At 38.0% G+C, this 25,916-nt stretch overlaps 1 protein-coding gene across 1 annotated transcript in view; it reads right to left on the bottom strand.

Annotated features, from left to right (window-relative positions):
* Positions 1-324: 324 nt before the first annotated feature.
* ahr1b (aryl hydrocarbon receptor 1b) overlaps positions 325-25,916 on the bottom strand; it is a 46,726-nt gene continuing 21,134 nt past the window's right edge. The window contains exons 3-11 of the mRNA XM_039682625.2: positions 21,842-21,957; positions 17,032-17,121; positions 15,147-15,273; positions 14,552-14,685; positions 11,018-11,220; positions 10,781-10,890; positions 7,745-7,886; positions 6,109-7,579; positions 325-2,342 (exon numbers count right to left, since the gene is read on the bottom strand). Coding sequence (XP_039538559.2) covers positions 2,181-2,342; positions 6,109-7,579; positions 7,745-7,886; positions 10,781-10,890; positions 11,018-11,220; positions 14,552-14,685; positions 15,147-15,273; positions 17,032-17,121; positions 21,842-21,957 — 2,555 coding nt within the window. The 3' untranslated portion in view covers positions 325-2,180. The remainder of the gene's footprint in view (positions 2,343-6,108; positions 7,580-7,744; positions 7,887-10,780; positions 10,891-11,017; positions 11,221-14,551; positions 14,686-15,146; positions 15,274-17,031; positions 17,122-21,841; positions 21,958-25,916) is intronic.

Here is a 25,916-nt window from a genome sequence, read left to right on the forward strand (position 1 = left end):
TGACTCATGGTCTACGCTGACACACCCATCAATATGTCCCGCCCTAAATTTCTGTTGAAACAGGAAACGTTAGCCTGTACTGGTTGACGCTGTAACTTTATCTAGGTATAACACCTTGGTTTAAGTAGAAAATAAATACAAATTGGGATCAGACGAAGAGAACATTTGTTAAATTTGTTGGGGCGGCAGTCTACAAACCAGAAGGTTGGTGGTTCAATGGTTCAATTCAATCATTTACCATTTAAATACGTAATATATGCAAAATTTGAAACCAAGATTTTTTTTTCAAATGACAAGATTTAGAAGAAATGATCGTGAGACCTATTGTGATTGCACAAATTCTTTAATTAAAGGACCAAATTGTACATTTCAACAAGCAGTCAAATGACAAAAAGACAGAACTGCATTTGTACCTATCGTCTCGCCTACTTTCAGTGTGTTAGAATATTCAAATAAATCCAAATGTGATTTAAAAAAAATCAAACATGGAAAAAAAAAAAACATGGCAAATCATTGACATTTCTAAACAAATATTAAAACATTTCAATTCTGGAAAATAAAATTGACCAGTATGGCACCATGTTTTTTTTTTTTAATTTTATTTAAAGTGTAAAACTTCTTCGTAAAATATACAAACAGAACACATTACCTGAAAAAATTATACAATATTTACTCCAAAAAACATCTCTCTAGAAGCCTACATCTTGTGCCGGATAAAAAGTAAAACCTGGTTAGGTTGCAGTGCTCTTTAAAATAGTGCTTACGACAATATGAAATAAGTTTTTTGACTATTTACAAACTTGTACTCTTTTGTAAATGATTGTCATATTGTTTTCTCATATACGTGTTAAAGAAATTTGAATCCATAGATGAGCCAGTGGTAACTCTTATAAGAAATGTCTGTAAATACAGCATATATATGTATTTTAAAAAGAAACGTAAAAACAAAGAAGCTGGCCTGGAGGTTCATTTTCTCAGTGACTTCATAATACTATTAACAATTAACACTTTTATTCATTAAACACCTTTCAGCACCATATTGTTTTTCTTTTTTTAACTGCTTTACAATATACTCAACACATTCAACAATGTAAGCTTCCAGAATCTCTTTTCATAGACAAATACCCTGCTCTTGAACTGTTTTTTTTTTTTTTTTAGAAATGCATTATTGGTAAGTTACGAACAACATAGTCTAATGACAAAAACATAATAATTTGTATTAAAATCTTAATAGTAGGCATGTACGATTTTCTTTACAATGAGACAAATCAAAGCGAGTTTGTAATATATTACATGCAAGTTGGCTTGTACAAAATCAACCAATTAAAAACAATTTAAAGTCAATAGAACATGTACAAGTCAATTGTACGTTAAAATTTGATGACATTGCCCGATTCTAATTCAAATTATTGCGCCTTCGTCGCGAGACTGGGTTAGTTCTGGAATCACTATACACATGAACACCTGTATCTAAAAGGTAAGTTGATTTGTAAAGTTGATCTAGAATCATCTTTCCATAATCTAATCTCACAAAATGTAACAGTGAGAAGGGTTCAGATCTACATGTGACATCTACAGCGAGAGAAGTCTCACTCTTTTTCGTACTGCTAACTGCTTTATAATTGGCGTTAAACAGTCGGTTACACCCTTGCTTTTTTCCATAAATAAATATGCATCCCAATCTTCTGTTCATATAAACATCAAAGTCATTTACTGCGATTCAGGACAATCAGTTTTGCAAGAGCTATACGTTGCATGTGCTCTCGACGTGATTTACAGTCACGCAAGCATGATTTTTTTACGAACAACATTTGTGCAGCTCGTGTTCATTGAACGTGGCCCAGTGATTGGCGATTGGCGTCGACACACTCACATGTACATACCACGCACCTGATTTTCTCAACTGCATCTGCCAACTGGAACATTTCCCTACATCTCACAAAGCAGCAGTAGATAATGACACTTAGAGAAAAAAAAGAAAAAGAAAAATCAATGAGAATACCATCACATTATGTTGGGTGGATTATTTGATATTCCAGAGGTCAATCTGGCTCATTTGAATTTAAATTAATGTAATTCAAGTTGGTAAGCAATTCAAGTTTTTTCTTTAAAAAATGTTTTGTTTGATAGTCTTCTCGTGATTGATGGCATCTCTACGGACGGATCTTTATCAAGTGTGTTCAGAGGTATAAACCAGTAGTCTGAGGGTCTGGGGGAGGTAGGAGGGGCTCAGGAAGGGGGTGGGGACTGTTGCCGGGTGTGGCCACTGCATTGCCGTTGGGAACCAAACAACTTCCTGAGTAGGCCACACTAGTGGAGTTGAGTATAAAGCCTGTCTCCATCTGAAAACAAACAAAAACACAAAATGTTAGAAGTGTTTAGCTAAAAAGCTAGCTAAAAGTGAAAAGGAGCGTTCTCGCCATGTCGCAATTATGAGATTCTGACTTGTAAAAAGCATTCACTTTCATGTGGAACACGATTTATTTTTGCCATTGGTTTGGCAGAACAACACGTGTTGTCATCTCGTATTTACGGCATGGTTGCGAATGCAGCAAATGTATCTAGCTAAAAAGGTTAGAGTGAATCTCACAAATGAACATTGTCCTTCAAAATTTCCAAAATTTGAATATAAAATGTGCCACGTGGCTTCTGTTAGGTTAGCTAAACATAGCTTTTAAGAGTCATATAGTTAGGGTTGGGTATCGAGAATCGAGTATCGATTGGAATCGGGACTAACTTTTCGTTTTTCCCGGAATTGTTCAAAAGTTAAAATTTCGATTCCTAGTTTCGATATTCACAGTCTGCCGAGCGGAAGAAGAAACCGCTGAACAACACCAACGAAGAAGCGTCTACCGGAAGTGTTGGCATAACCGCGCGAGTCGAACATGAGTAGCTTACGTCAGCGGTCCAAAGTGTGGCTTCACTTTTCTAAAAATAACAAAATCTCGGCAAAATTTGTGACAAAAGGAGTATTTCCTTTGGAAAGGATTATTTCCTTCAGAAAGACCGTTGGTTAGGAAGGTTAGCTAAACTTTTTTGACCCTGCCTCTTAAAAGAATCGGAATCGAGAACCGTTAGGAACCGGAATCGAAACAAGGAATCGGAATTGGAATCAGAATCGTTCAAATTCAAACGATACCCAACCCTACATATAGTGTTAGCCAACCAGGACAACTCATTAGCTTAAAGGAGAACTCCGGCGCAAAATGAACCTTTGGTCTAATTACACATTGGTACCAAGTTGATCGTTCTCTAAGATTTGTTTTCATGGCAATCGAATGTAAAGAGTTTTATCTCTAAAAACTGTTAGAGTATAATGCTAGTATACGGGGGCATATAATAAGTAAAAAGAAATCGGTTCTTAATATCACTAACAAGGCTCAAAATAGCCCCACACTAACACAGTAACATAATGAGGGTCCCTACTTCATACAGTTCAGCTCACTTGGCACGTTGTTCGTGGTTCGACCCGTCGAGACTGTTTTCAAAAGATGGCAGCTGCCTGTATACACGCAGTGGACTGTCTTTATAAAGTATCTTCTTATTAAACGGTCTGTGCTCTTACAAAGTTCTCAATGCTTAATTTTGAATGCATGGACCCTGATTATGTTACTGTGTTAGTGTGGGGATATTTTGAGCCTTGTTAGTGGTATAAACTAGCGATTTCTCTTTACTTATTATATGCCCCCATATACTAGTGTATACACTAACAGTTTTTAGAGATATAACTCTTTACATTAAATTATCATGAAAACAAATCTCAGAGAACGGTCGACTAGGTACCAATGTGTAATTAGACCAAATGTTCATTTTGTGCCGGAGTTCTCCTTTAACTCATTAGTGACTTCTCTAATTTTGACCTAAATTATAGAGCTCACTTATGCCACTAGCGCAGTGGTTGCTTATTTAAGTAGGTTAATAATGGCAGCTGGACAACAGATGTTGTATTAGATGGGGTCATTTAAGGTCTTCAATGCATTCGTCCCACTCCGAGTGGGATTGGAACTGGTGTGTCCGGTGTGGGAAATGGGTGTATTAACAAGGACACTACAGACCGCAGCCATTAGTGTCAGTCGCTAGCTCGCTTCTTGAGTCTAGGGGAGTGAGGTTTAAATGCAAAACTCTTACTAGCCTACGTACCGTTACACATTCAACAGGATCACATTTAGAAACACAAACTAATGCTGTTTTTAAGAAGCTAACTCATAAAAAATAACTACATTCAACATGCTAACCAAAACTAATCTTAAAGATAGACTTTGAAATGCATTCATAAACTTGGTTTAGCTTCATGACAGCAATTCTAACCCTCACTAATAATTCTGCTCATAGTTTTAACATGGATCAACACCACAGACAAGACTTGATATAAGCAATTACACGAATAACAGAAAATCTTTCAAGAAATTGAACAACTCATCGTTCATTTATTCATATATTTTTGGGATGATGTAGGAATGTGCAGATGATAAGTAAATCCCTGGCAAAATCACAAAGCTCTAATGGCTAGTATTTGAAAGTACAGTTTTAGTATGCATGAGGTAATGTTGATGCCGGATTGTAGGTCATAGCTGATCATGCCTGACTGGGCATTTAAGCTCTATTCTCCTTTCAGCTGAGAGCAATGACCCTGAATACAGACACATACCCAAAGCCCAGAATTTAGTGCTGGACATTGACTGAATTGTCTCCCTTTCACTTCTCTGTTTAACATCCTCAATCCTCATTCCCATTTCCAAATTATTTCTATCCATATCCCTCTTTTTTTGTCAGCAAAAGTTGCTCACATTTTCTTATATAATAACATGCATATTTAAAAACTAGCCAATAGACAGTGCAAAAGTCACCACCACAATGTCAGGTCGTTGAAGTGCAACTGCATGATTTGTCATGTCAAAACAGCCCACCACAATTCTCTGTAAGAGTCTTTGAGGTCTAGACTCTGGCGGGTGAAGTGAAAGTCTAAATGCTCATAAAAGTAATAGCACCCCTCTTCCTCAACAAGCCACACAATTTTAGATATAATTTATGTCTGAAGCACAAACAACAACGGATGTGTCGTGCACCAAGCACTGCTTACAATCAACAGAAAGCACAATCCTTATATGTGGAACAACAGCATGGTGCCCTACATGTGGAAAGGCAAGACTGTCTGGATAAATGAGTGCAGACAGGGGCCCATGGTCTCAGAATATTGCCTGCTGCATGAGCGGTCCTTTTGTGGTGGCTTCTCTTCCTCTATCTCTCCTTTATTGCCTTGGGCTCCCCATTTACAATAGACTAGATGCTACAGTTGGCTGCCATCAGTACAGCGGAAAATGCTGGTGGGTTGACCTGGCTGGAAGCTTAAACTCTTAAGATGAAGATTACACTCTTAACCACAGTCACCATGATAAAGCAACACAGCAGGCAAAGCAAACATCCACCTGTGTGGGGCCCCACAGCGAATCCCCAGAGACTGACAAGACTTTCTAGGTCTGTCACTGTGTATTATGCAATCTCAACACATTAGATTTGACCCATCAGATCTTGGTCTCTTATAGAGAGCACAATTAGGTCAGAGTGAGCATTTAGGCCAATGGAAATAAAGAGATAGAAATATGGAGGGGGTGGAGTGGGCCGTGTCAGGGTTTAGACCCCAGACTATCTTAAACTACTATCCTAGACAATCCAAGTTGTCTCAACATCACATGAAGATTGTAAAGGGTGGTCAGAAGGAAGCTTACCATTACATGAAATGTTAGAGACAAATTGACACAATTTGTAGTGTTATCCATCTATTGGACTGGGTTGGACTGGGATAGCTCCTAGATACCATCTAGTGACCCGGAAGATTAGCTTGTTATGTGTGTTAAATTAAGGTTAAGGCTAATGCAATATCTTTAGTTTCCCTGATCTTCGTGATCTCTCTGATCAACCCATACATTTTTAGGATTAGGGGCTTGAGCAACATTCGTATCAACCATTCATTAACAATCTGAAATCAGGAATTGGGGGTGTACTTAGGGTTGTGGTTAAGGATAAGTTTTGGCCTAGCAATGTTGATCCAGGAGCTTGTCCATCTTGGTTAAATCGCACTGTGCGACTACATCCTTCTTTAATTCTTACCTTACTGTGGGTGGTGTCATGGGTCAGTTCAGAGCCATAATCTGTCAATGAGGGAAGGTTTGAAGGTGTGACTAATCCCAGGATATGCTCCAGAGAGGAGTTCTGTTTGGTATAGGAGGCGTAATAATTGGGTGCAAACTTTGGCTGCTTCTGCTGTTTCTGATAACCCTGTTGATGGGACGAAGACCAAGCCATGGCTGCCTGAAACTGCCCTGCATCCACAGCTGAACTGCTGTTCATTGTAAAATCCACCTCTGAATTGTCAGTCATATTGCAGTCAACATGGGTACCCAATGTCTGAGTGTGTGCCTTTTGGCCATTGGGAAAACAAGGTCGATTTGAGACCAATTGCTCTGTGAAGTTGTATCCATGCCACTGGGGATCGTCGTAGACCCCATTCGGAGGGGTGTCACTATCTTCAACTGTTTTCTGTTTATACTGGAATGGGACAAGCAACTGGTTGTGCTGCCATTGCGGTGGCTGTGCTTTACTAGTTATCTTGTCACCAAGTTTAGAGTTCAAGTTGGCTTGTGAGTGTTCAGAGACCCAATGACCATTGTGTTCAACTGGTACTGAGTTCACCAACAGTGTATCATGCTGGTTAAAAGCAGGAGTCTCAGAGTCTGTTGTAGACGCCTGGTTCCAACTCTCGGACTTGTGGCAAACCGACTGGCCATTGAGATGTTGCTGCATACGCTGTGAGAGATGAATTATGGGTGCTATCTGTTTTTGAGGCCAGAAAGGGATGTGAGGAGCAGGTAGTGAGGGTAGTGAGTCGGGAGCAGAACATGGCTTCGGGGGTTCAACAGAATCTGATGCTGCGGCATCTGCCGAGTCCTCTATCCGGTTCTCCAGAGAGTCGTGGACGTAGGAGAGGATTTCATTATTGGTGAGAAGATCATTCAGAGATGGAATGTAATCCGGTTCCATCTCTACTTGGATCATCCTCTCATCCAGAAGCAGCAACTCCAGGTCCTCTGCGTTGAGTCCAAGATTTTCCAGGGCACTGAATAGCTCACTGTTAGAGCAGCTCTCCTCAGTTTCCAGGGACAGAGAGTCTAATGTTGCCAGTAGTGGGTCAAAACTTGATGGCTCCAGTTTGGAGACTACGGTTACACCATTCTGCACCGGATTCCAACTTTCATTCTCGGAAGAAGAGAAAGTGCTAGTCTCTCCTTGCTCATTGAAGAGGCTACTGTGGAATGACATTCTTGGCTCCATAGCAGGCTGGCAAACATAAACAGACTCGTCCTGTCTCATCATGGCTCCCAGCAGAGAACTTGGGTCCACGTCATCCTTTGAGCTTTTGTCCACCTTGGTCTTTTTGGTTTTGTTGTTCTTGCCCTTGCCCTGAAGGGTGTCGGGGAAGCCTGGCATGGGGTAGCTGATTTGGTACAGCATTGCTTCTCCAGTTGCAAAGGTGAAAGGATGCATAGATCGCTTCCTCAAATGCTCTCCGCCCTCTTCTTCTCTGAATAAATGAATAAAAGAACTTTTTCGGTGGACGTGTAAAAAGTACTTTCATCAAACTCTTGCTAATTTGCCATGCTATTTAACAGTTCAAAGGTGGACACTAGCATGCTAATGAACTATTTTGTATTCTGTTGACATAGATGGGTATTAGACTTTTACTTACACAAGCGGCCTCTGGGTGGCAATGATGTAGTCGGGCTTGCCATTTTTGTAGACAAGTCTAGCATTAGCTTGTACCCATTTCCAACGGTTGTCCTTTGTAAGCAGTCTAAACACAGTCAGGCCACTTTCTCCAGTCTTGATCACTGCAAAGGACAATGCAACAGTTTGAAAACCCAGTTGAAATGTATAGACCAGATCTTTATATACTTTATATAGACCAGATCTCTATAGACTGATCCATATTGAATACTGGATTTAGGGCTTAATGCAAGCTGGCTTTTCTCAGCGACAAAGAGCGTCAAATCGTTGGCGTTTTGGATGGCCGTTTTGAGCGTCAATCAGAAAGTTGAAAAATGCTCAACTTTATGGTAATGAGCTGTGACGCGTAGGGATGGGTATCGTTAAGGTTTTATCGGTATTACTACTCTTACCGATACCGCTTATCGATCCGGTACTTTAAAGGTATTCTTATCGGTTCTTTTTGGTGTTTTTTATTTATTTATTTATTTTTTAAGAATTAAGAACATAATTAAACTCTATATTTTGAAATGTAAAATAGAAAAAGCAAAACGAAGAAAAATATATTTTTGTTATGCAGCAATGTGCAGGCTTTTTTTGTTTTATATACAGTACAAAAAGGACACATAAGAAAAAAAACAAGTACAAACACAAGAATACAATTAATCAAAGATACAAATTAAATACAAAGTGCTTTAATTTCAGGAAGGTGTACTAACATATCTTTTCAGGTAATTGTTTCTGTCTGAAAAGAAACCTAATTTAGTAATCAAATATAAAATAGCACTGTATAGTTTATCATAGATAGATTAATGCTTATTAAATCTAAAGTTACTCATTCAAAAGCTGTGAGTGATTTTCTCTGCCTTTAGTTGTTTGATTTGCATTAATGGCTGAATCGTCAGCACGTTTAGGCTATTAGACTGCTGCCCCTTTAAGACCGAGAGCAAATCTAATAGGTAACTGAAGCACCATCATTTTCTCCCTATTATTTACGTCCATTTAAGACATAATTGTGTTTAAGTGAATAAACTGTGTTTAAGTGAATCTCAGAGCTGGTCATTTTGACATTTTTATGTATATTTGATAGTTAAGGACACACGAAGCCCAAAGTATAGGCTACTTTTCTTGTCTCGTTGCAGTCCGTTTCGGAGCGCGCACCGCCTTGTGAACAGCGTCTCTTGCGCAGGCTTTTGTGTTTTTAATAGCCATTTTTTGATCTTGCAACAGTAGAAGACAGCATTTTGCAACAATCGCCGATCGTGCTGATTGTGACGGTACGTTTGGGTTTTAGGAAGAACTGACAGCGCTCCGCAGTGCTGTGAAGTAGGCTAAAGGACGTTAAGCTGGACAGATCATGCGTCTTGATTTTTAACGGTTTTATCTCAAATATCTTCTTTTTATAATCTTTGGAAGCCGAAATACAAAATATATTAGAATAATATCCCACATCTAAAGTGTAACCACGTTGAATGTTTAGTTCTGTCCTCATTGTCACTCATTAAGCAAAGGCTGTCGTGTTGCGCGTGCTGTGGCTTTGCGTGAGAGATCGCTCTCTCTCTCTCTTCTGAACTGCGAATTTCAAATTTGCATCACAGACAAATGGTTTAATTAAAATATAGTTTATATATAGAAAAGGCTGGCGATATAAACATGTTCAAGATAACGTCTTTATAGGAATGATAAATAATTTCTCCAGTACCGACAGCAGAACCGATAACGTCCGAGCTTATCGATACAGCGGTCTTTCAAAATTCAGTACCGGGGCCCGTTTAATACCGGGTTTCGGTACCCATCCCTAGTGACGCGGTTCAGCGGCAAGCAACGCCTGCAACCAATCGGAAGATAGACGTCCTTCACGCTGGCAGATTCCGGAGAAACATGAATGTAAACTTTCGTTCCAAAACATTAGCTCCGAGAAAATGGAAGAAAAGCTGTGTTTCCTACGGGTTTCGTATCATTTATGACATGACGTTGTTTGCTTATAGGGACCGCATGAGCGCAACTTTTATTTTGAAATATTTACGAACGCTCGTCTTAAAGCGGGATTGCAATTAATTTGCTCACGGTGACACTGATTTGACCGCAATAATAATAGCTAACTATTTTTTTCCCTGACCAAATGTGACCAAAATGGTTATAAAAATGCTGTCATTATAAAAAGTTTCTTCAATGTATTGCTTGTTTTTTTCTGTTTATTACATTTCATGTTGTGACACTTCTATTCTCCCAGCAACGTCAAAGCGTCCAAAGCGTCAACAAGCTTCCCCGTACTTTTTGACAAGCGTCCTTGACAGGGCGGCCAGAGCTTTTTTGACGCTCAAGTCGGCGGCGGTGTGAACGTACAGTTATCTTATCTATTTGTGGGAACCATCTTTTGGACATTCATCATATTGCATTGGTTTTCATTTCTTGTCCTCAAAGAGAGCACTAATTGTTTATTTTTATGTATTTTATGTATAATAAAAATAGCATTATTATAATTAATTACATGAATTACTCAAATGTAGTAATACACTAGGTGGTATATCCTGAAACTTCAGGCATTTGCCTTCAGCATTTTTGTTTTGCTTTTCCCTCCATTGTACCGAACTGTGATGTCTGAACCGAGGTATAAACCGAACCGTGACTTCTGTGTACCGTTGCACCCCCAGAAAACATTCCTCTTCCTTTCTCTCGCTCTATTTGACTCTTTTGTACGCCACTCTTGCGGTAAACCAAATTCACCAAATCCACACACATCTTGCCCATAAAATTGACTATCAATCCCCACACTGAATGAGGGGACTGTCACTTCTTCAAGTATTTGTCTAAGCAAACAGGGTTAATGTCCTTTATTGTCACTATAGTTCATTTTAGACACCAAGCCTTTGGCAACAATGTCAGCATGCATCAGCAGAAAGACAGTTTCTGAATCTTAATCTTGGTTAATTGAACTTGAAGGTTAAATCCAACTTTCTTTGTGAACGGAGCAATAAAACTCGGAGATGACAAATCTGAAGAAATCGGAATATCTTACTCCTGACATGGTTCTCGGCGCAGTAGAGCATGTCGGCTGCATGGATGAACTGATACCCTGAACCTCGAACTCGCAGCTCTGCCTCTGTGTAGCCAAGGACGATTTTACCCCTAAAACACAGGCAGAACCAAAATGTACCATTTAATATTGTATTACGAAGGATATAACTAGGATAAAAACACCTTCACACAGTGCATGTTATTTTGTATATATATTAAAATAATTGATCATCATTACTTAGCATCACAGGCCATTGGTGTGAAGTCCAACTTGTGTTTGGTTCTGAAAATCATGTTCTTGGTTCGGATCTCCATTATGGAAGGAGGCTGTAGGGGCGTTGCTATGGCAAAAAGGGCGAGCTGGGGTGGCATTTGGCCTCCGTCATCCAATCGTCTGTTCTGTCCATGCAGGAATTTCAGACGCCCTAGAAGATTCAGGGCCTTAAAGGGGCATAAATGAAAACACACCTTGAAATATCTACTATACAAAACAGCAGAAAGTGAAAAATATCAAAGTGGAATTTGATATTCAAAGAGGATGTATTTAAACCTAAAAATATTTAAAATTAGGGCTGTCAAACGATTAATCGCGATTAATCGCATCCAAAATAAAAGTTTGTGTTTACTTAATATATGTGGGTGCACTGTGTATAATTATTCTGTATATATATAAATACACACACATATGCATGTATATATTTAAGAAAAAATATTATTTATATATAAAATATTTATATGTATATATAATATAAATTATATATAAATCTACTGCATATACACTATACATTAAAATATTTCTTAAATATATACAAGCATGTGTGTGTATATTTATATATATAAAATAATTATACACAGTGCACCCACATATATTTATTTTGGATGCGATTAATCGTGATTAATCGTTTGACAGCCCTATTTAAAATACATGGCAAGTACAACAAAAAGACTAACAACAATATGCCATGCAGAACAAACAAAAAAACACAACAATGTCATATTACATTTGCATGAATGCACATGAAATGCATATGTACATACACAGCTGGAGCTAATAATTTTGTTGACATACCCTTGGTGAACCACATAATTTGTCTCTGACTCAATGTGGCAATAGAGTTCAAGCTAGGTTATCTATCAATAAAGGTTGTACGACCTGTCTAGAATGTGTCATACCTGAATGTTTTCATTTTTTTGTGACTCGTTACTAAACCTTACACCTTTTGTTCTGATTGGTGGAGATTATGACATCCACGAGTGAGTATTTTATGTATGTCATCTGTGATTTATTTAGTGTCATCTATAAATATGCATACACACACACACAAAAAAAAAAACACTACACATTTCATGGCTGGAAGGCACTCTCGACAACCTATTTTTCATGTCATTCTGTTTCTGTGTGAGCTTTTCCTTTAAAGGAGTAGTCACTTTCAAATTCACACTCAAGTCATAGGTGTAGATGACTTTTAAAAAAAATATATAACTCTGATTGTATTCGTCTGAGACAAGAAAGTCATTTTCACCTAGGGCGGCTTATGAGGGGTGAGTAAATCATGGGCTAATTTTAATTTTAAAGTGAACTAATCCTTTAAGGCTTGTAAATTGTGTGGCACCTTGTGCAATACCTGATTTAAATTAGTCCTGCTTATATAAGGCTACACAACAAATGCCTCAAGGTATGTTTACACAACGATGTACTAAAAACGGTAAAGTTTTTCTTTGGCATTTTTCGTAAACGTAAAAATACGTTTGTAAAATCTGAGAAATCTGCGGATTTGAGAAAAATGACTAAAAACGCTGTATTCTGCTGCCAGGGTAGTAGTTGGCAATGTCACTTTGTAAAGAACCACTACGCACATATAGAATGAACATGTAAAATACACTTGTGCGTGACGTTAACGTTTTTGTAGTTTACACGTGGTCGATAACGGTATCCTTTTCAAAAACTTTTCAAAAGTTTGCATTTTTCAGGCCCCCAACATATGGTTGTTGGGGGAACGGCCAAAAAGTTGAAAACAGTGTCATGTAAGCATCCCCTTGGCAATGACTTCCTGAAGTATTCATACACAGACACACATTAGTCACATTAGTGATGTATATATTTAATTTGACGCAACAAAAATAAGGCTTTCAGTGCGACTTTGCGATTTAGGGGCGTGTCAACTAAATTCTGATGGTGGAAGCTAATTGGCCAAAATTGCATTTTCATTGTGAACCTCACAAGAGAACTTAAAGGAGTAGTTCACTTTTAAAAAAAACAACTTTTGCTGATAATTTACTCACCCCCATGTCATCCAAGATGTCCACGTCTTTCTTTCTTCAGTCGAAAAGCAATTAAGGTTTTTGATGAAAACATTCCAGCATTTTTCTCCATATAATGGACTTCAATGGGAACCAAACGGTTCACGGTCCAAAAGACAGTTTCAGTGCAAACTGTTCAAAGGGCTTTAAACGATTCCAGACGATGAATAAGGGTCTTATCAAGCGAAACGATCGCTCATTTAATAAATAAATAAAAAAGTTTAAGTTTTATAAGCTCAAATGGTCGCCTTGCTCTGTTCTGCACGTTCGTGACTCTTCTGTTCCAAATCATTCATCAAAATGAACGAATTTTTTCCAGAGCCAACTCGATCATTTCGTTCGTTGAATGAACCAAACGACACGAAAAAAGATTCATTCATTTAAAAAAAAAAACGAGTTTGAACCGGAGAGTCACGAACGCGCATCACAGAACAAGGCGATCATTTGAGCTTATAAAACTTTGTTATTTATTTATTAAATGAGCGATCATTTTGCTTGATAAAACCCTTACTCATCGTCTGAAATCGTTTAAAGCCCTTTGAACAGTTTGCAGTTTGTACTGAAACTGTCTTTTGGACTTTGAACCGTTTGGTCCCCATTGAAGTCCATTATATGGAGAAAAATCCTGGAATGTTTTCATCAAAAACCGAAAGAATGACATGGACATCTTGGATGACATGGGGGTGAGTAAATTATCAGCAAAAGTTTTTTTTAAAAGTGAACTACTCCTTTAACGGTTGCATTCTAAAAAATAAATAAACGCAATGGAAAAGAGCTTGAGGTTGCTTGTATTTATAGTTCATGCTAATGAATTTCTCTAAGCGCACAGGGAGACCCCTGTTAGCGTTCCGCTCCTGACAAGCTAAGTGTAGTCATGCTATTCTTGAGGGAGATTGATTTGGTAAAGATGGAGTGCAGAGGAAAGAAAGTAAAAGCCAAGAGTCCAGAGAATCCTGCAGTTTTGCACGCATACATATCTTTACTTTGCAACTGCATTGCCAAGATTAGCAAAGAAAGAGGCAGCTGTCTGGCTGGAGAAAATGAATGGGAAAAACATTTTCGGACTGCTGAAAGAGTCAGTGGTCACCGTTGCACTCTATAGCTAAAGTCTGATTTTCCTCAAATTAGCTTCAATTTATGCTAACTTGAACAGGTTCTTGTACTTCTTGCTATTTTGCTCATTTTTTTTTCTAGCACACATTTAAACCTTTTCCCCATGACCATATTGCTCCTTTAAGAGGGATTACAGAGGTGTTTCAACAATTCTGATCTATGGCTGCAATCCAACACCAGTGCTAACCTAGATGCTAACACACTCTGTAATCTGGAACATCGGGGCTTAGAGACTCTATATTCCAACATATGAACATTTCCTAATATTACATTAGCAGTTCCTATATGTAGACAACTCGTTTTTAGGTTTTTAGAGCGAAAGGAAAGCTATAGCCCAGCTTAGTTGGTTGACACTGACCAGGAATCCAGAGGAATTGTCTAGGAGGCATCGGAAACGACAGACAAAATTTCTCTCCAGGAAAGAGGAGTTTTCTGGAGGCAGCTGGTCAGGGTTGCACATCACCAGAGACATACTTGGGGCAGGATCTCCATCTAAGAGAAACAAAAACTTTCAATTTTTCCATTTCTGTTTGCTGTTATCCTTAATTAAAATGGACGTCGTAGTGACCATAACATTTATTTTGTAACTCCAGGAGCTTCCACTGAAGGTCAAACCACCCTCGTCTCTTTTTTTTTTTTTTTTTTAAACAAAACAAAAACCCTCTCTTTCATTTTAGGTAACTCTCTTCAAACTCAGGTTGTTCATTTGAATATATGCTTAAATTATTTGGGTCTTTTATCAATAATTTATAATGAATAATCATATTTTTTGGTTTGCGTCCATCAAGTTCCAAATAAAAAAGGAAACCAAAAACATCAGTATTCAAAGGAAATAGGCACTGTCACATGGTTATTTGATACACAAACACATTTCCACTGAATTTACAGCAAAATTAATTACATAAAAAACTATATATAGTGCTACCATGATATACAATGATATATTTCCTGACCGTGTGAGGATTCTTCTGTCTGTTTGCTGGTTGGAGGTGGGTTCAGAGCCCAGTGCAAGTTGTGTCTGAAGGCCTGCTGGTCTTCAGTATGAATGAGATCGAAGACATTTTGATGCATCACATCCGTCTGGGTGATCGAGGGACAAATGAAGAGGGACAGTGTGAGAGAAATAATGTTGAAAGGATGCAACATTATTATTTTTTTATTATTATTATTATTATTTTTTTTTTTTACAAATTACAAATATATCAACTAACTACTATTCAAAATTTGAGATTAATATGATGTTTTAATGTTTTTGAAAGAAGTATCTTATGCTTTTGATCAAAAATACAAATTTTTAACTGTTTTCTATTAGAATATATTTTAAAATGTAATATATTCATGTGATGCAGCGCTTAATTACTCATTGCACCAGTCGTCAGTGTCGCATGATCCTTCAGAAATCATTCTAATTTGCATATTAGAATGCATATATTTGGATATGCTATATACTGTATAAGGAAGGCAGTGTGTAAGCACATACAATAAATAAGTAAAGTGATGCCACAGTTGGATAATTCATAAGCAAATTATGATGAATTGGATTACACCGTGCCAGACTGAATCTCAGAGTAAAGCCTATTTGATTAAGCTCATTCAATTTCTACTGCATTCAAGCTGTTCCTCGAAAGACACCGCAGTATTATTGAGTATTAGGCAGATCTGATGAGTATATATGTGTGTGTGTGTATGTGCTAAGAATAGAGATGAGAAGTATAAAATGATTATCCAACAGCTGAGTCGACGTCATTTTGATTCTGGGAATATGTATACTTATCAATCAGATTAAAACTGTGTCCTGACCTTATGTGAGTTACAATGTGAACAAACAAATTACATGCCATGCAAAACTTGTTACATCACGTCTGATTTGGAAATAATTTAGCTGCACAAGCAGCCTACTTTAAAATGAAGGCCTACTTTCTTTTTTCACACTAAAAGAAATGCAACAAAGCGGCATGTCGGAACATAATATGGAGAAACATTTTTCATTTAAAGGTGCAATGTGTAACATTTCTGAGGATCTATTGACAGAAATGCAATATAAGATCCATAACTATGTGTTCAGAGGTGTATAAAGACCTTAATCAATGAACCGTTATGTTTTTATTATCTTAGAATGAGAAATTTATATCTACATAACCGCGGGCACCCCCTTCTATGAAGGCCGACATATTGTGACGTCACGTTTCTACCGTAGCCGAAGGCGTTTCGTCACTACCTTGAAAGAGAAGCCGCAGAAAGCTAGAAGCTAACCATAAACACCATGAGTAGTGACTTTTCCCTTGTCAGTGGTGTAAAATATGTAGTTGGATTCATTAGTGCAATTCGCAACCGAACCGCTAGATGGAGCTAAAATCTACACACTGCACCTTTAAATACGTTTAGTTAGTATTTCATGAACAGATAAACGGCATTATCCAATCCAGCTGTATATTGGATTAGTATTACAACAGTGACTGTATGATAAATACAAATAATCAAATACTTCCCTTCTATATATTATGAAAAAACAGTGTACGCCAAAAGAGTAGTGTGTCAGAATACATAGTATTCGAAAAAACAGTAGGCAATTTTCGGTGAGATTCTGAAGTGTGCATTCGATGGACACTTTACTATCCCATGAGGCCACGGGAGAGGATTTATGAATGGCAATGAAGCAACACAACTGACCCTGGAGGGTCACGTGACGGTAACAACATGACAGATGTATGTCCGAATTTCATTCATATTTCTATAACGGTCGAGAAGTAAAATAATCAACCTACCTACTCAGACTGAACGCGATTTTGGATGCAGCGAATGTGTTTATGTAAGAGACTGTTAGAGAAACATAATTACCTGGTGGAATCCTAAATAATCCTGGATGGTGTGAGAACAGTAGAAAACAATCCCCTCAGCAGTGACCACCAACACAAAGCCATTGAGTGCCTGTGACCATACATGAACGAACAAAGAAACACAGAAAATAAAACTATTAGTTTACTGGTCATTATGGGTCAGATAGACAACTTGCTTTTAATGAAGGTCTAGTTTGATTCTCTGTGCGTTCTCTAAAGAGCCGTAAAATAAATCGACAAGTATAGTTTTCCTTCCTGTGTTGAAGCATTTCCTGTTAAAACAGGAAGTTGGAATGGGGCATATTAAAAGAAAACAAGTGGGCATTTGTTTACGTTACAGTCATACCTACCTAGGTGTAGTTCAGGTACAATTTAACCAGGAAGAGCAACATTTTCACGGACGAAAAATATTGTACATATGAACCCGACCCTGTCCGGTTAGTGTCATTATACTGGGAGACTGATTATGGCTTGTTCTGTTGAGCTTTGGAGTGTTTTTCCTAAGCTCCAGTTACTTCAGCCAATTGTTAATGTGCAGCATTTTAGATTGCGTCTAACGTAACCTCGGTTCCCTGAAAGTAGGGAACGAGTATTGCGTAGCCTGGCGCACTATTGCAATCTGCCAGGATGTGTCGCTTCAATCAATTTAAACCTGGTATTTTGGCCAAAATAAGCTAAATTTATAGGCTTACGCCACGCCCATTTTGGCGCGCACTGACGTACTCGGCTAATGGCACGTTCTATTATTCATCCGTCTCGGAGATCCAAATCGGAACACAGACGTTGCCTAGCAACACGCCCCCTTTCCTCGAATTTCTCCTCTAGGACGTAGGACAACCGTGAGGACACCGAGCAAGAATTCCGTTTCGGAATTCAAGATGGCTGCGCCCTGTGACTTGTAAGAATGAATTGTTTTCATTGTTTTTGAACCGCTTTGGTATTTTAAATGATGGTTATAATCACTTGTATTACTGCGTCCCCTGTAGGTATGGGAATCGTTTGTTGTGAGTGCAATTACTGACGTTTCTAGCGTTGCTAACAGAAAATTAACATGAAAAACATTAATAAAATGAACATTTTCAAGTTCAAATGGCTGCGTTTTAATAAGGTGTAGTCATCTTTTTTTTTTTTTTAATGTGAGTGCCTGGTACTCGGCCAGTGCTACCATTATAACAGCTTTCCGGGTGGCATCCATTTTTTTCTCCAACTCGGACGCGCAAAACAAATAGAATGCTTGAAGTGTGGACGTGACGTCAAATCCGAGGTCCGAGTCGGTTCGTTGGCTATAATAGAACGCACCATAAGTCAATTGATTAGTCGCGCGTTCAGAGACGCTCGGCCACTGGATGTGCAGTTGCCGCAGCAAAGAAACGCAAGAATTCTGGTTACGAATAACCAATACTAGACAAAAACAAAAATATAAGGACTATAAATGCATAGAAACTAATGATTAAATATACCTGGAATTAGTGAACAATGACATGAAGAAAGAACAACTTCAAAATAAAAGCCCCATTTTAAAAGTTCACTCCAATATAAAACAACATGAATTGAGATCTATTTAGAAATCTAAGCTACAGTATGTGTGTGTTGTGTGCAAAGAAAAACAAATGGATCATGCTAAACCAGCCAAATATTGACTACATTTTTAAAAAGTGGTATTACTGTAGATTTTTTATGAAAGGATAAAAAAAAAAACACAATAATGCCAAGAAAAACCCACAGACTAGTTATTGAGAAAGTAAACATTGTCCATTTCATGCTGCCATTAAATACTTTGTGAGAGCATGTGCTCTTGTGCTGTGTGTATTTTTGTGGGGGGATTTTACAGCTCATCACCATCTGGTGGCCTCTGAGTGTGGATCTGTGTGATTATAGTAATCTGATGCATCGACAGCACAGACAATACAAAAACAAACATTTACTTTAAAAGTCACTGCAAAAAAAAAAATCCACTGTCGATAAAAGCCAAGAGCACTGGCTGTGAACCGGTCATCAAGGTTAGACCAAGTGTGAACAGTCTAGTGTGACACTCGAATAAGTATATTAGAATAAATTAATTAACAAATGCACAATACATATTCATACATATAGTGCTTAAATATATAGAATAAAACTAGTACTGAATTCTAAAATCCTGGCTAATATAAGATAACAACAGGAAAAATATATATAGTACTAAAATACTATAATATTGTTGAAAATGAATCATTTTATAAGTCATAATAAGATGAAGAATGACAAACATGTGCATCCTCTGGGACTTCCGTCTGAGCGTAAATAAGGGCTCTCTTGAAATCCTATCAATGTTTTATGTAGGCTGTGTAGGCTTATGTTTGTGTTGCAAACAAACTGATCTAGAACCACTCTCAGCTTTCTAACTGCAAACTGAATCCTATAAGCTAAAATGATATGATGAGGCAAAAAGCAATACATCATAAAAAATCATCTCTACCACATTAATCTACGATCGCCTTTGCCAAATTATATGCACACAGAAATGTGCTGCTGTGTATTAACATAAAGCAATAAGCCACAAGATTCAGAGTGCGTAACCCCATCATAAGCCGAACAGCAGTTTTAGGGGTTATGTCTTCCAGCGCCCCTCTCATTTGCCTGAACATCTGCATTGTATGCCAACACACACACACACACACATACTCCTTCATACATGCACACCTGGCCCAAACACACTCAGAAAACATGGCCAAGTAGCAGCACTCAGTATAAATATTTCGGCTTGTTGGTCGGCAGAACAGCCCACACTGGGCTCTCGTGGGGCAGGAGGGGGAGGGGGGCAGCAGTCAGGAAGCATTACTATCAAATATGTACCACTGCATCATTCACAGTCCAACACACACAACTATACACAACACAGGGGAGTGAGTGTGTGTGTGTGTGTGTGTGTGTGAGAGAGAGAGTGTGTGTGAGAGAGAGAGAGAGAGAGAGAGAGAGAGAGAGAGAGAGAGAGAGAGAAGCAGAGAAACAATAGTGGTAGAGAAGGCAGGCAGACAGATAGAAAGATAGATAGATGATAGATAGATAGAGAGAAGTAAGGAAGGAAGGAGGGAAGGAAGGAAAGAAGGAAGGAAGGAAAGAAAGAAGGAAGGAACAAAGGAAGGAAAGACAGAAAGAAGGTAGGAAGGAAGGAAGGAAGGAGGGAAGGAGGGAAGGAACGAAGAAGATGAGGGTAAAGGTAGGTAGAAATAGAGAAGGAGGACGGAATGAAGAAAACAAGACAAGCATAAAGGAAGGAATAAATAGACAGGAAGGAAGGAAGGAAGGAAGAAAGGAAGGAAGAAGGAAGGAAGAAAGGAAGGAGGGAATGAATGAAGGAAAGAAGGAAAGAAGGAATGAAAGAAGGAAGGAAGGAAGGAAGGAAAGAAAGAAGGAACGAAGGAACGAAGTAAGGAAGGAAGGAAAGAAAGAAAGAAAGAAGGAAGGAACGAAGAAAGGAAGGAAGGAAAGAAGGAAGGAAATAAGTAAGGAAAGAAGGAAGGAACGAAGAAAGGAAGTAAGGAAGGAAGTAAGGAAGGAAGGAAAGAAGGAAGTAATGAAAGAAGGAAGGAAGGAAAGAAAGAAGGAAGAAAGGAATGAAGGAGGGAAGGAAGGAAGGAAGGAAGGAAGGAAAGAAATAAGCAACGAAGGAAGGAAGGAAGGAAGGAGGGAAGGAAAGAAGGAAGGAAGTAAGGAAGGAAGGAAAGAAGGAAGGAACGAAGGAAGGAAGGAATGAAGGAATGAAGGAAGGAAGAAGGAAGGAAGAAAGGAAGGAGGGAATGAATGAAGGAAAGAAGGAAGGAAGGAAGGAATGAAAGAAGGAAGGAAGGAAGGAAGGAAAGAAAGAAAGAAGGAAGGAAAGAAAGAAAGAAGGAAGGAACGAAGAAAGGAAGGAAAGAAGGAAGGAAATAAGTAAGGAAAGAAGGAAGGAACGAAGAAAGGAAGGAACGAAGGAAGGAAGGAAAGAAGGAAGTAAGAAAAGAAGGAAGGAAGGAAGGAAGGAAAGAAAGAAGGAAGGAATGAAGGAAGGAAGGAAGGAAGGAAAGAAATAAGGAACGAAGGAAGGAAGGAAGGAGGGAAGGAAAGAAGGAAGGAAGTAAGGAAGGAAGGAAAGAAGGAAGGAACGAAGGAAGGAACAAAGGAAGGAAGGAAGGAATAAAGGAATGAAGGAAGGAAGTAAGGAAGGAAGGAAGGAAGAGACCGATCGATAAAAGAAATGTAAGGGAAAAGACAGGAAGAAATTAAGGAAGGAAGAGATGGATTGATCAAAGAAAACGCAAGGAAAAATAGAAAGGAAGAAAGGAAAGAAGGAAAATTAGTGAAGCAAGGAAGGAAATAGAAAGGAAGAAAATATAGAGATCAAATAGAGGCAGAGATAATGTAAAAGCATGAGTGAGAAAATTCAAATAAAGTGTAGACAAGGAAGGAGGGAAGGAAGAAACAGCAGGAAGGAAAGATAAAAGATAATAGAGGATAACAGAGAGAATGTGAGAGCATAGATGAGGAAATGAAAAGGTGTAGACATGAGTGGACAGGTGGTTCAAAACTTCTCAGAACTGCTGTGACAGGATGGATGGACAGAGCGAAACTTTCAAAGTATAAAAAAAAAACGAGAGAATACTTTTACCTCTTATTTTATCCTTCCTTTATAATACATGAGAGCTCTGTCTGTGCATTATTCATGCCTAAGTGTCTGAAACGAGAACAAGGCTCTGCAGAAATAGCCTCTCCTTCCTTTTCTCCTTCCTGAAGGGCATAGCTTTAAACGACACAGGGACGTCATAAACATGTACACACGTGTTTTTACTCCTGACCTGTAGTAGGAGCTCTCCCTCATTCAGCCAGCCGTCAACCAATCCCGCTGCTTTACCGTTGTCACGGTTACTGTTGTTCGACGACAAACCATTGGAGGTGTGGTTTTTCAGTGCGACTGTTGACAAAAACAGCAAGAAAGGGAAGGTTAAGTACATTTAAATTTAGTAGTGTTTTCTAAGTTAAGTATCACCATTACATTTTGAACAAACCTCTAACCATAAAGCGATAGTTCACCCTAAAATTAAAATTAAGTCACCATTTACTCACCCACGTGCTGTCTATTCCAGCATTCCAGCAAATTATGACTTAATTTTCATTTCAGGATGAATTAACGCTCTAAGTAGGCGTAACCCTTTCTCAAACTTACGAGGTTACGGAAATAACACAGATCTTCTCACGTATTTACTTTTCGGAAGAAAAAAAAGGCTCAAAAGTTGCTCTTTTATAACTCATGAGACTTAATGGAGATCTCATGTATTTCATTCACATTGTCTCAGGTGTTCACAAAATTCAAAATTCATTTTTTACAGACAATAAGAGTATACAGAGATAAAATTAGCATGGTTAGCATGGCTCACTTTGTCTTTGATGAGAAATTTTTGTTTTCAAACCGAGATCTCTGACTTTAGTACAGATTTTACAAAATCTGAGCAGAGCTTGAGAACTTGTTGAGACTTCTTAAAGGAGACACAAGAATCAAATACACATCTCTTTATTTGATCTCAACTTTATCTCACAGTAAACATTTCAAAAGGGTCTCATATGAGGTTTAGTTAAGTTCAGTTATATCATATTCAAGATGACTCAAAAATAACAGTTTGTTTTCAATCAGGTTTCCCACACACTCTGCCATTGGTCAGGCAGACAGCAAGCCCCGCCCCTAACTCAAGCCATTGGTTGAGTCACTGTTGCCATGCCAGGCTGGTCAGAAACAAACAGAGCAATGTTTAGCTAGCCAAAGAGACCCCATGTTTGAACTTTTTAAGGATCTCAACCTACAAATAGGTCATGTATTATTAAACCGACTTAGTAAACTGACTTAATCGTTATTTTAAGATTAATTTTACTTTAGATTCTTTTCAAGGTATTTAGTATTTAATACGGTGCGCTGTAAAAGCGATTCTGTGCTGTTTTCACCTCGGCCAGTAATGGATTTGGTCTGTGTGTCCCTCTTTCAGGACAAGACAAACTCTTTTGAGCATTAAAGGAGGAACTGACCTACAAACGGCAGGGGAAATGGAGAGAGACAGGCCAGGAGAACAGGGACACGAAAAGCTTTTTTTACTGAGAGAGAGACAGACAGATAAGGGAAGAAGCAGCACTTCTCACTTGTGCGAACATACGTGGAAAACGCATTTGGGCACGGCGAGAGAAGGTCACCTCCCTCTCGCTCACAACAACATAAGCAAATGTGTCATATGTTATTAGCATCTTGTGGCTTATATGAAACCTGTGAAGCACTCAGCACTTTTCGAACGTTTATTCGAACGCTCAACTACTACTTGCGGCAATTATTTCCATAACAGAAATCCCATTCGAGCAAACGCCTCTTGATGTCATGCAAACTAGAATTTAAATTGATCTGACGATTACATGTGGCTCCTTTTTATTCTCCTTTGCCGACCTCTGACCCTTTTTAATAGTCCTGACGCACAACCTAACCATGACCCCTGACCCCTACCGAGCCATGATGCTATGAGTGAAAATGAGGTTGACGTTATTCACTTAACATTAGGATCCAGTCAAGAAGAAAATTGTGATATTACAGACTCTGATGTTAAGACTTTCACAGAATACATCTCGGATTGAGTTTTTAACCTACATTTTGTTGTTTTATTTTTAATTATTATTATTTTTTTAAGCACAAACATGAATAAAACATGAATAAACTATTTGGTAAAGTGGTCATAAAAATAAACTTAATTCATCAAACTGTTTAAATACATTCCAACATATTTTGCCTGCAATCTTTAACCAGTTTTTAATAAAGCGGTTCGACCACCGCTGCTTTTGTGTGTTTCCCATTTACTCTTCAAAAAGCCTCACAATGGACTCTGCTGCAGCGTGAAATAAGCGTGACCAATATCAGCGTTTACATACGCTACGGGAGCCAAACTCATTTAACTCTAACTCGTTGTAGGCCGAGGGCTGCGTTGAACAAGACATCACGACTCAGGGGGGCCTCAACAATGTTTTTTTTTAATGTATCTTTTTGTTAAATCTTGGTCTCCCCATGGAGCTAATCAAGTCCAGAATCAGCTTTAATGCTGATGTTATTTTACTATTATTTATATATATTTATATTTATTAATAGTATGTACTGTCATTTTATTTTATTTCGGCTCTATTTCAATGATCAGAAATCATTTTTAAAAACACTGGATTTAATGCAGCAATATTTGGGTAAAATAAAAGGGGAAACAATTAACCAATTCATTTAAATAAGAATTAATTTCATTAACTAATTTGGTTTGTGAAATATATTAATCGATTAATAAAGCAACAATATTGGCAATAAAAACAAAACTGATGTGTGTAGACATTAAATTTTACAATTCTTAAAGTTAATTTCAATTTTAAATTTTATTATTATATTGAACTCATAAGTATTCATGTTAATACTTAAATATTATTATTAGCATATTGTTTACAATTATTTTTTTTAATAAATAATACTATGAATTCAAACATTATTTAGATATTATTATATAATATAACTATTAAATATTAGCATGTGCTTTTAACATTTCAATTTAGGAAACTTTTACACAAAAAAAAGATGTACTAACATTTTTCCTTCGCTTTTTTCATGTCAACGCCAACATTATCAAAACGATCCCCGTTTACACGGATCCGCGGAAACAGCTAAAACCGGCCCAAATGGCAGGCCAGTAGTTGGCGATTTCACTTTGTAAAGAAACAGTATAGATTGAACACATAATATGTATGACGTCAACCGTTTTCAAAAATTCACACTTTTTTTGAAGTTTACACAGAGACGACAGTATAGTTTTTAAAAACTTGCACTTTGAAACCCGCTTTCAAAAGCTTGCGTTTTCAGTCCACCAAAACGCCATTGTTATAAAAATGAACGGCCAAAACGCATACAAACTTTTATGTTTTTAGTTTAAAATGGTGTAGTGTAAAATTAAGTTAAAATTAGCACAAAAAAGAAGCAGGTACACAGTTAAACGCAGTGTTTTTCACTTTAAAAATCTTGTTTGATAAACAATATAACAACACAATAGAGTGCCGAAGTTATGACGTCACTTTGTAGGCCAAAACGTTAGCATTGTAGCACTCCCGGTTCCCTCGCCCTAAAGTCTATGGGATTTTTGAATGGGTTTTTGCTAATTCGCCTGAAAAAACATAAGTGGTAAACAAAGCTTCTAAAAAACTTTATATAGGCTTCAAAATGTATACATTTTGGATTAACTTGTAAAGATTATCTTGATAGACAAAACGTGTAAAGGTCACAACTCTTTGTTGAACACAGATCTTATTTTTTTTGCGATTTTCCAAAAGTCTATGGGGGAAATGCATAGCTTTTCAATCGAGGGAACCAATGCGCCGCTAACTTCCGAGTTGTCCTACAAAGTGACGTCATAACTTCGGCACTCTATACACACAACAATTGCGGTTGTTTATAATAATTTCCTTATTATCTCGCCAAGGCAGCCATTTTGATGTAGTGCATTTGAAAAACCTTCACAAAGCACGTGCGCACTTAGCTATGCTAGTAATGTAAAGTATCAGCCTGTCAATCACACAAATGTTTTCAGTATAGCATATTTCACAAGATTAGGCTTTGTTATGACCGTAATAAGCATAGCAGCAGTTAGTGACAGTGATGAAAACAGGAGGCTAAGAGTGTTTCAGTGACCCTGACAATCCTTCTTATATGCTTCAAAGACCGACGGGATGTTTAAGGCCTTTTTCCCATGATCTTTAGCTCCTGTCTCATAGAGCTGGAGACAAAGGGTGAAGGGCCACAGCCAAACAGAGACCCAACTCTGCACGCAACCACCACACCATGTACTGTATGCAACCACCAATGACACTGCACCATTTACG

Source organism: Pimephales promelas, chromosome 2 (assembly GCF_988280905.1).
Source record: "Pimephales promelas chromosome 2, fPimPro1.hap1.1, whole genome shotgun sequence".
Lineage (NCBI taxonomy): Eukaryota > Metazoa > Chordata > Actinopteri > Cypriniformes > Leuciscidae > Pimephales > Pimephales promelas.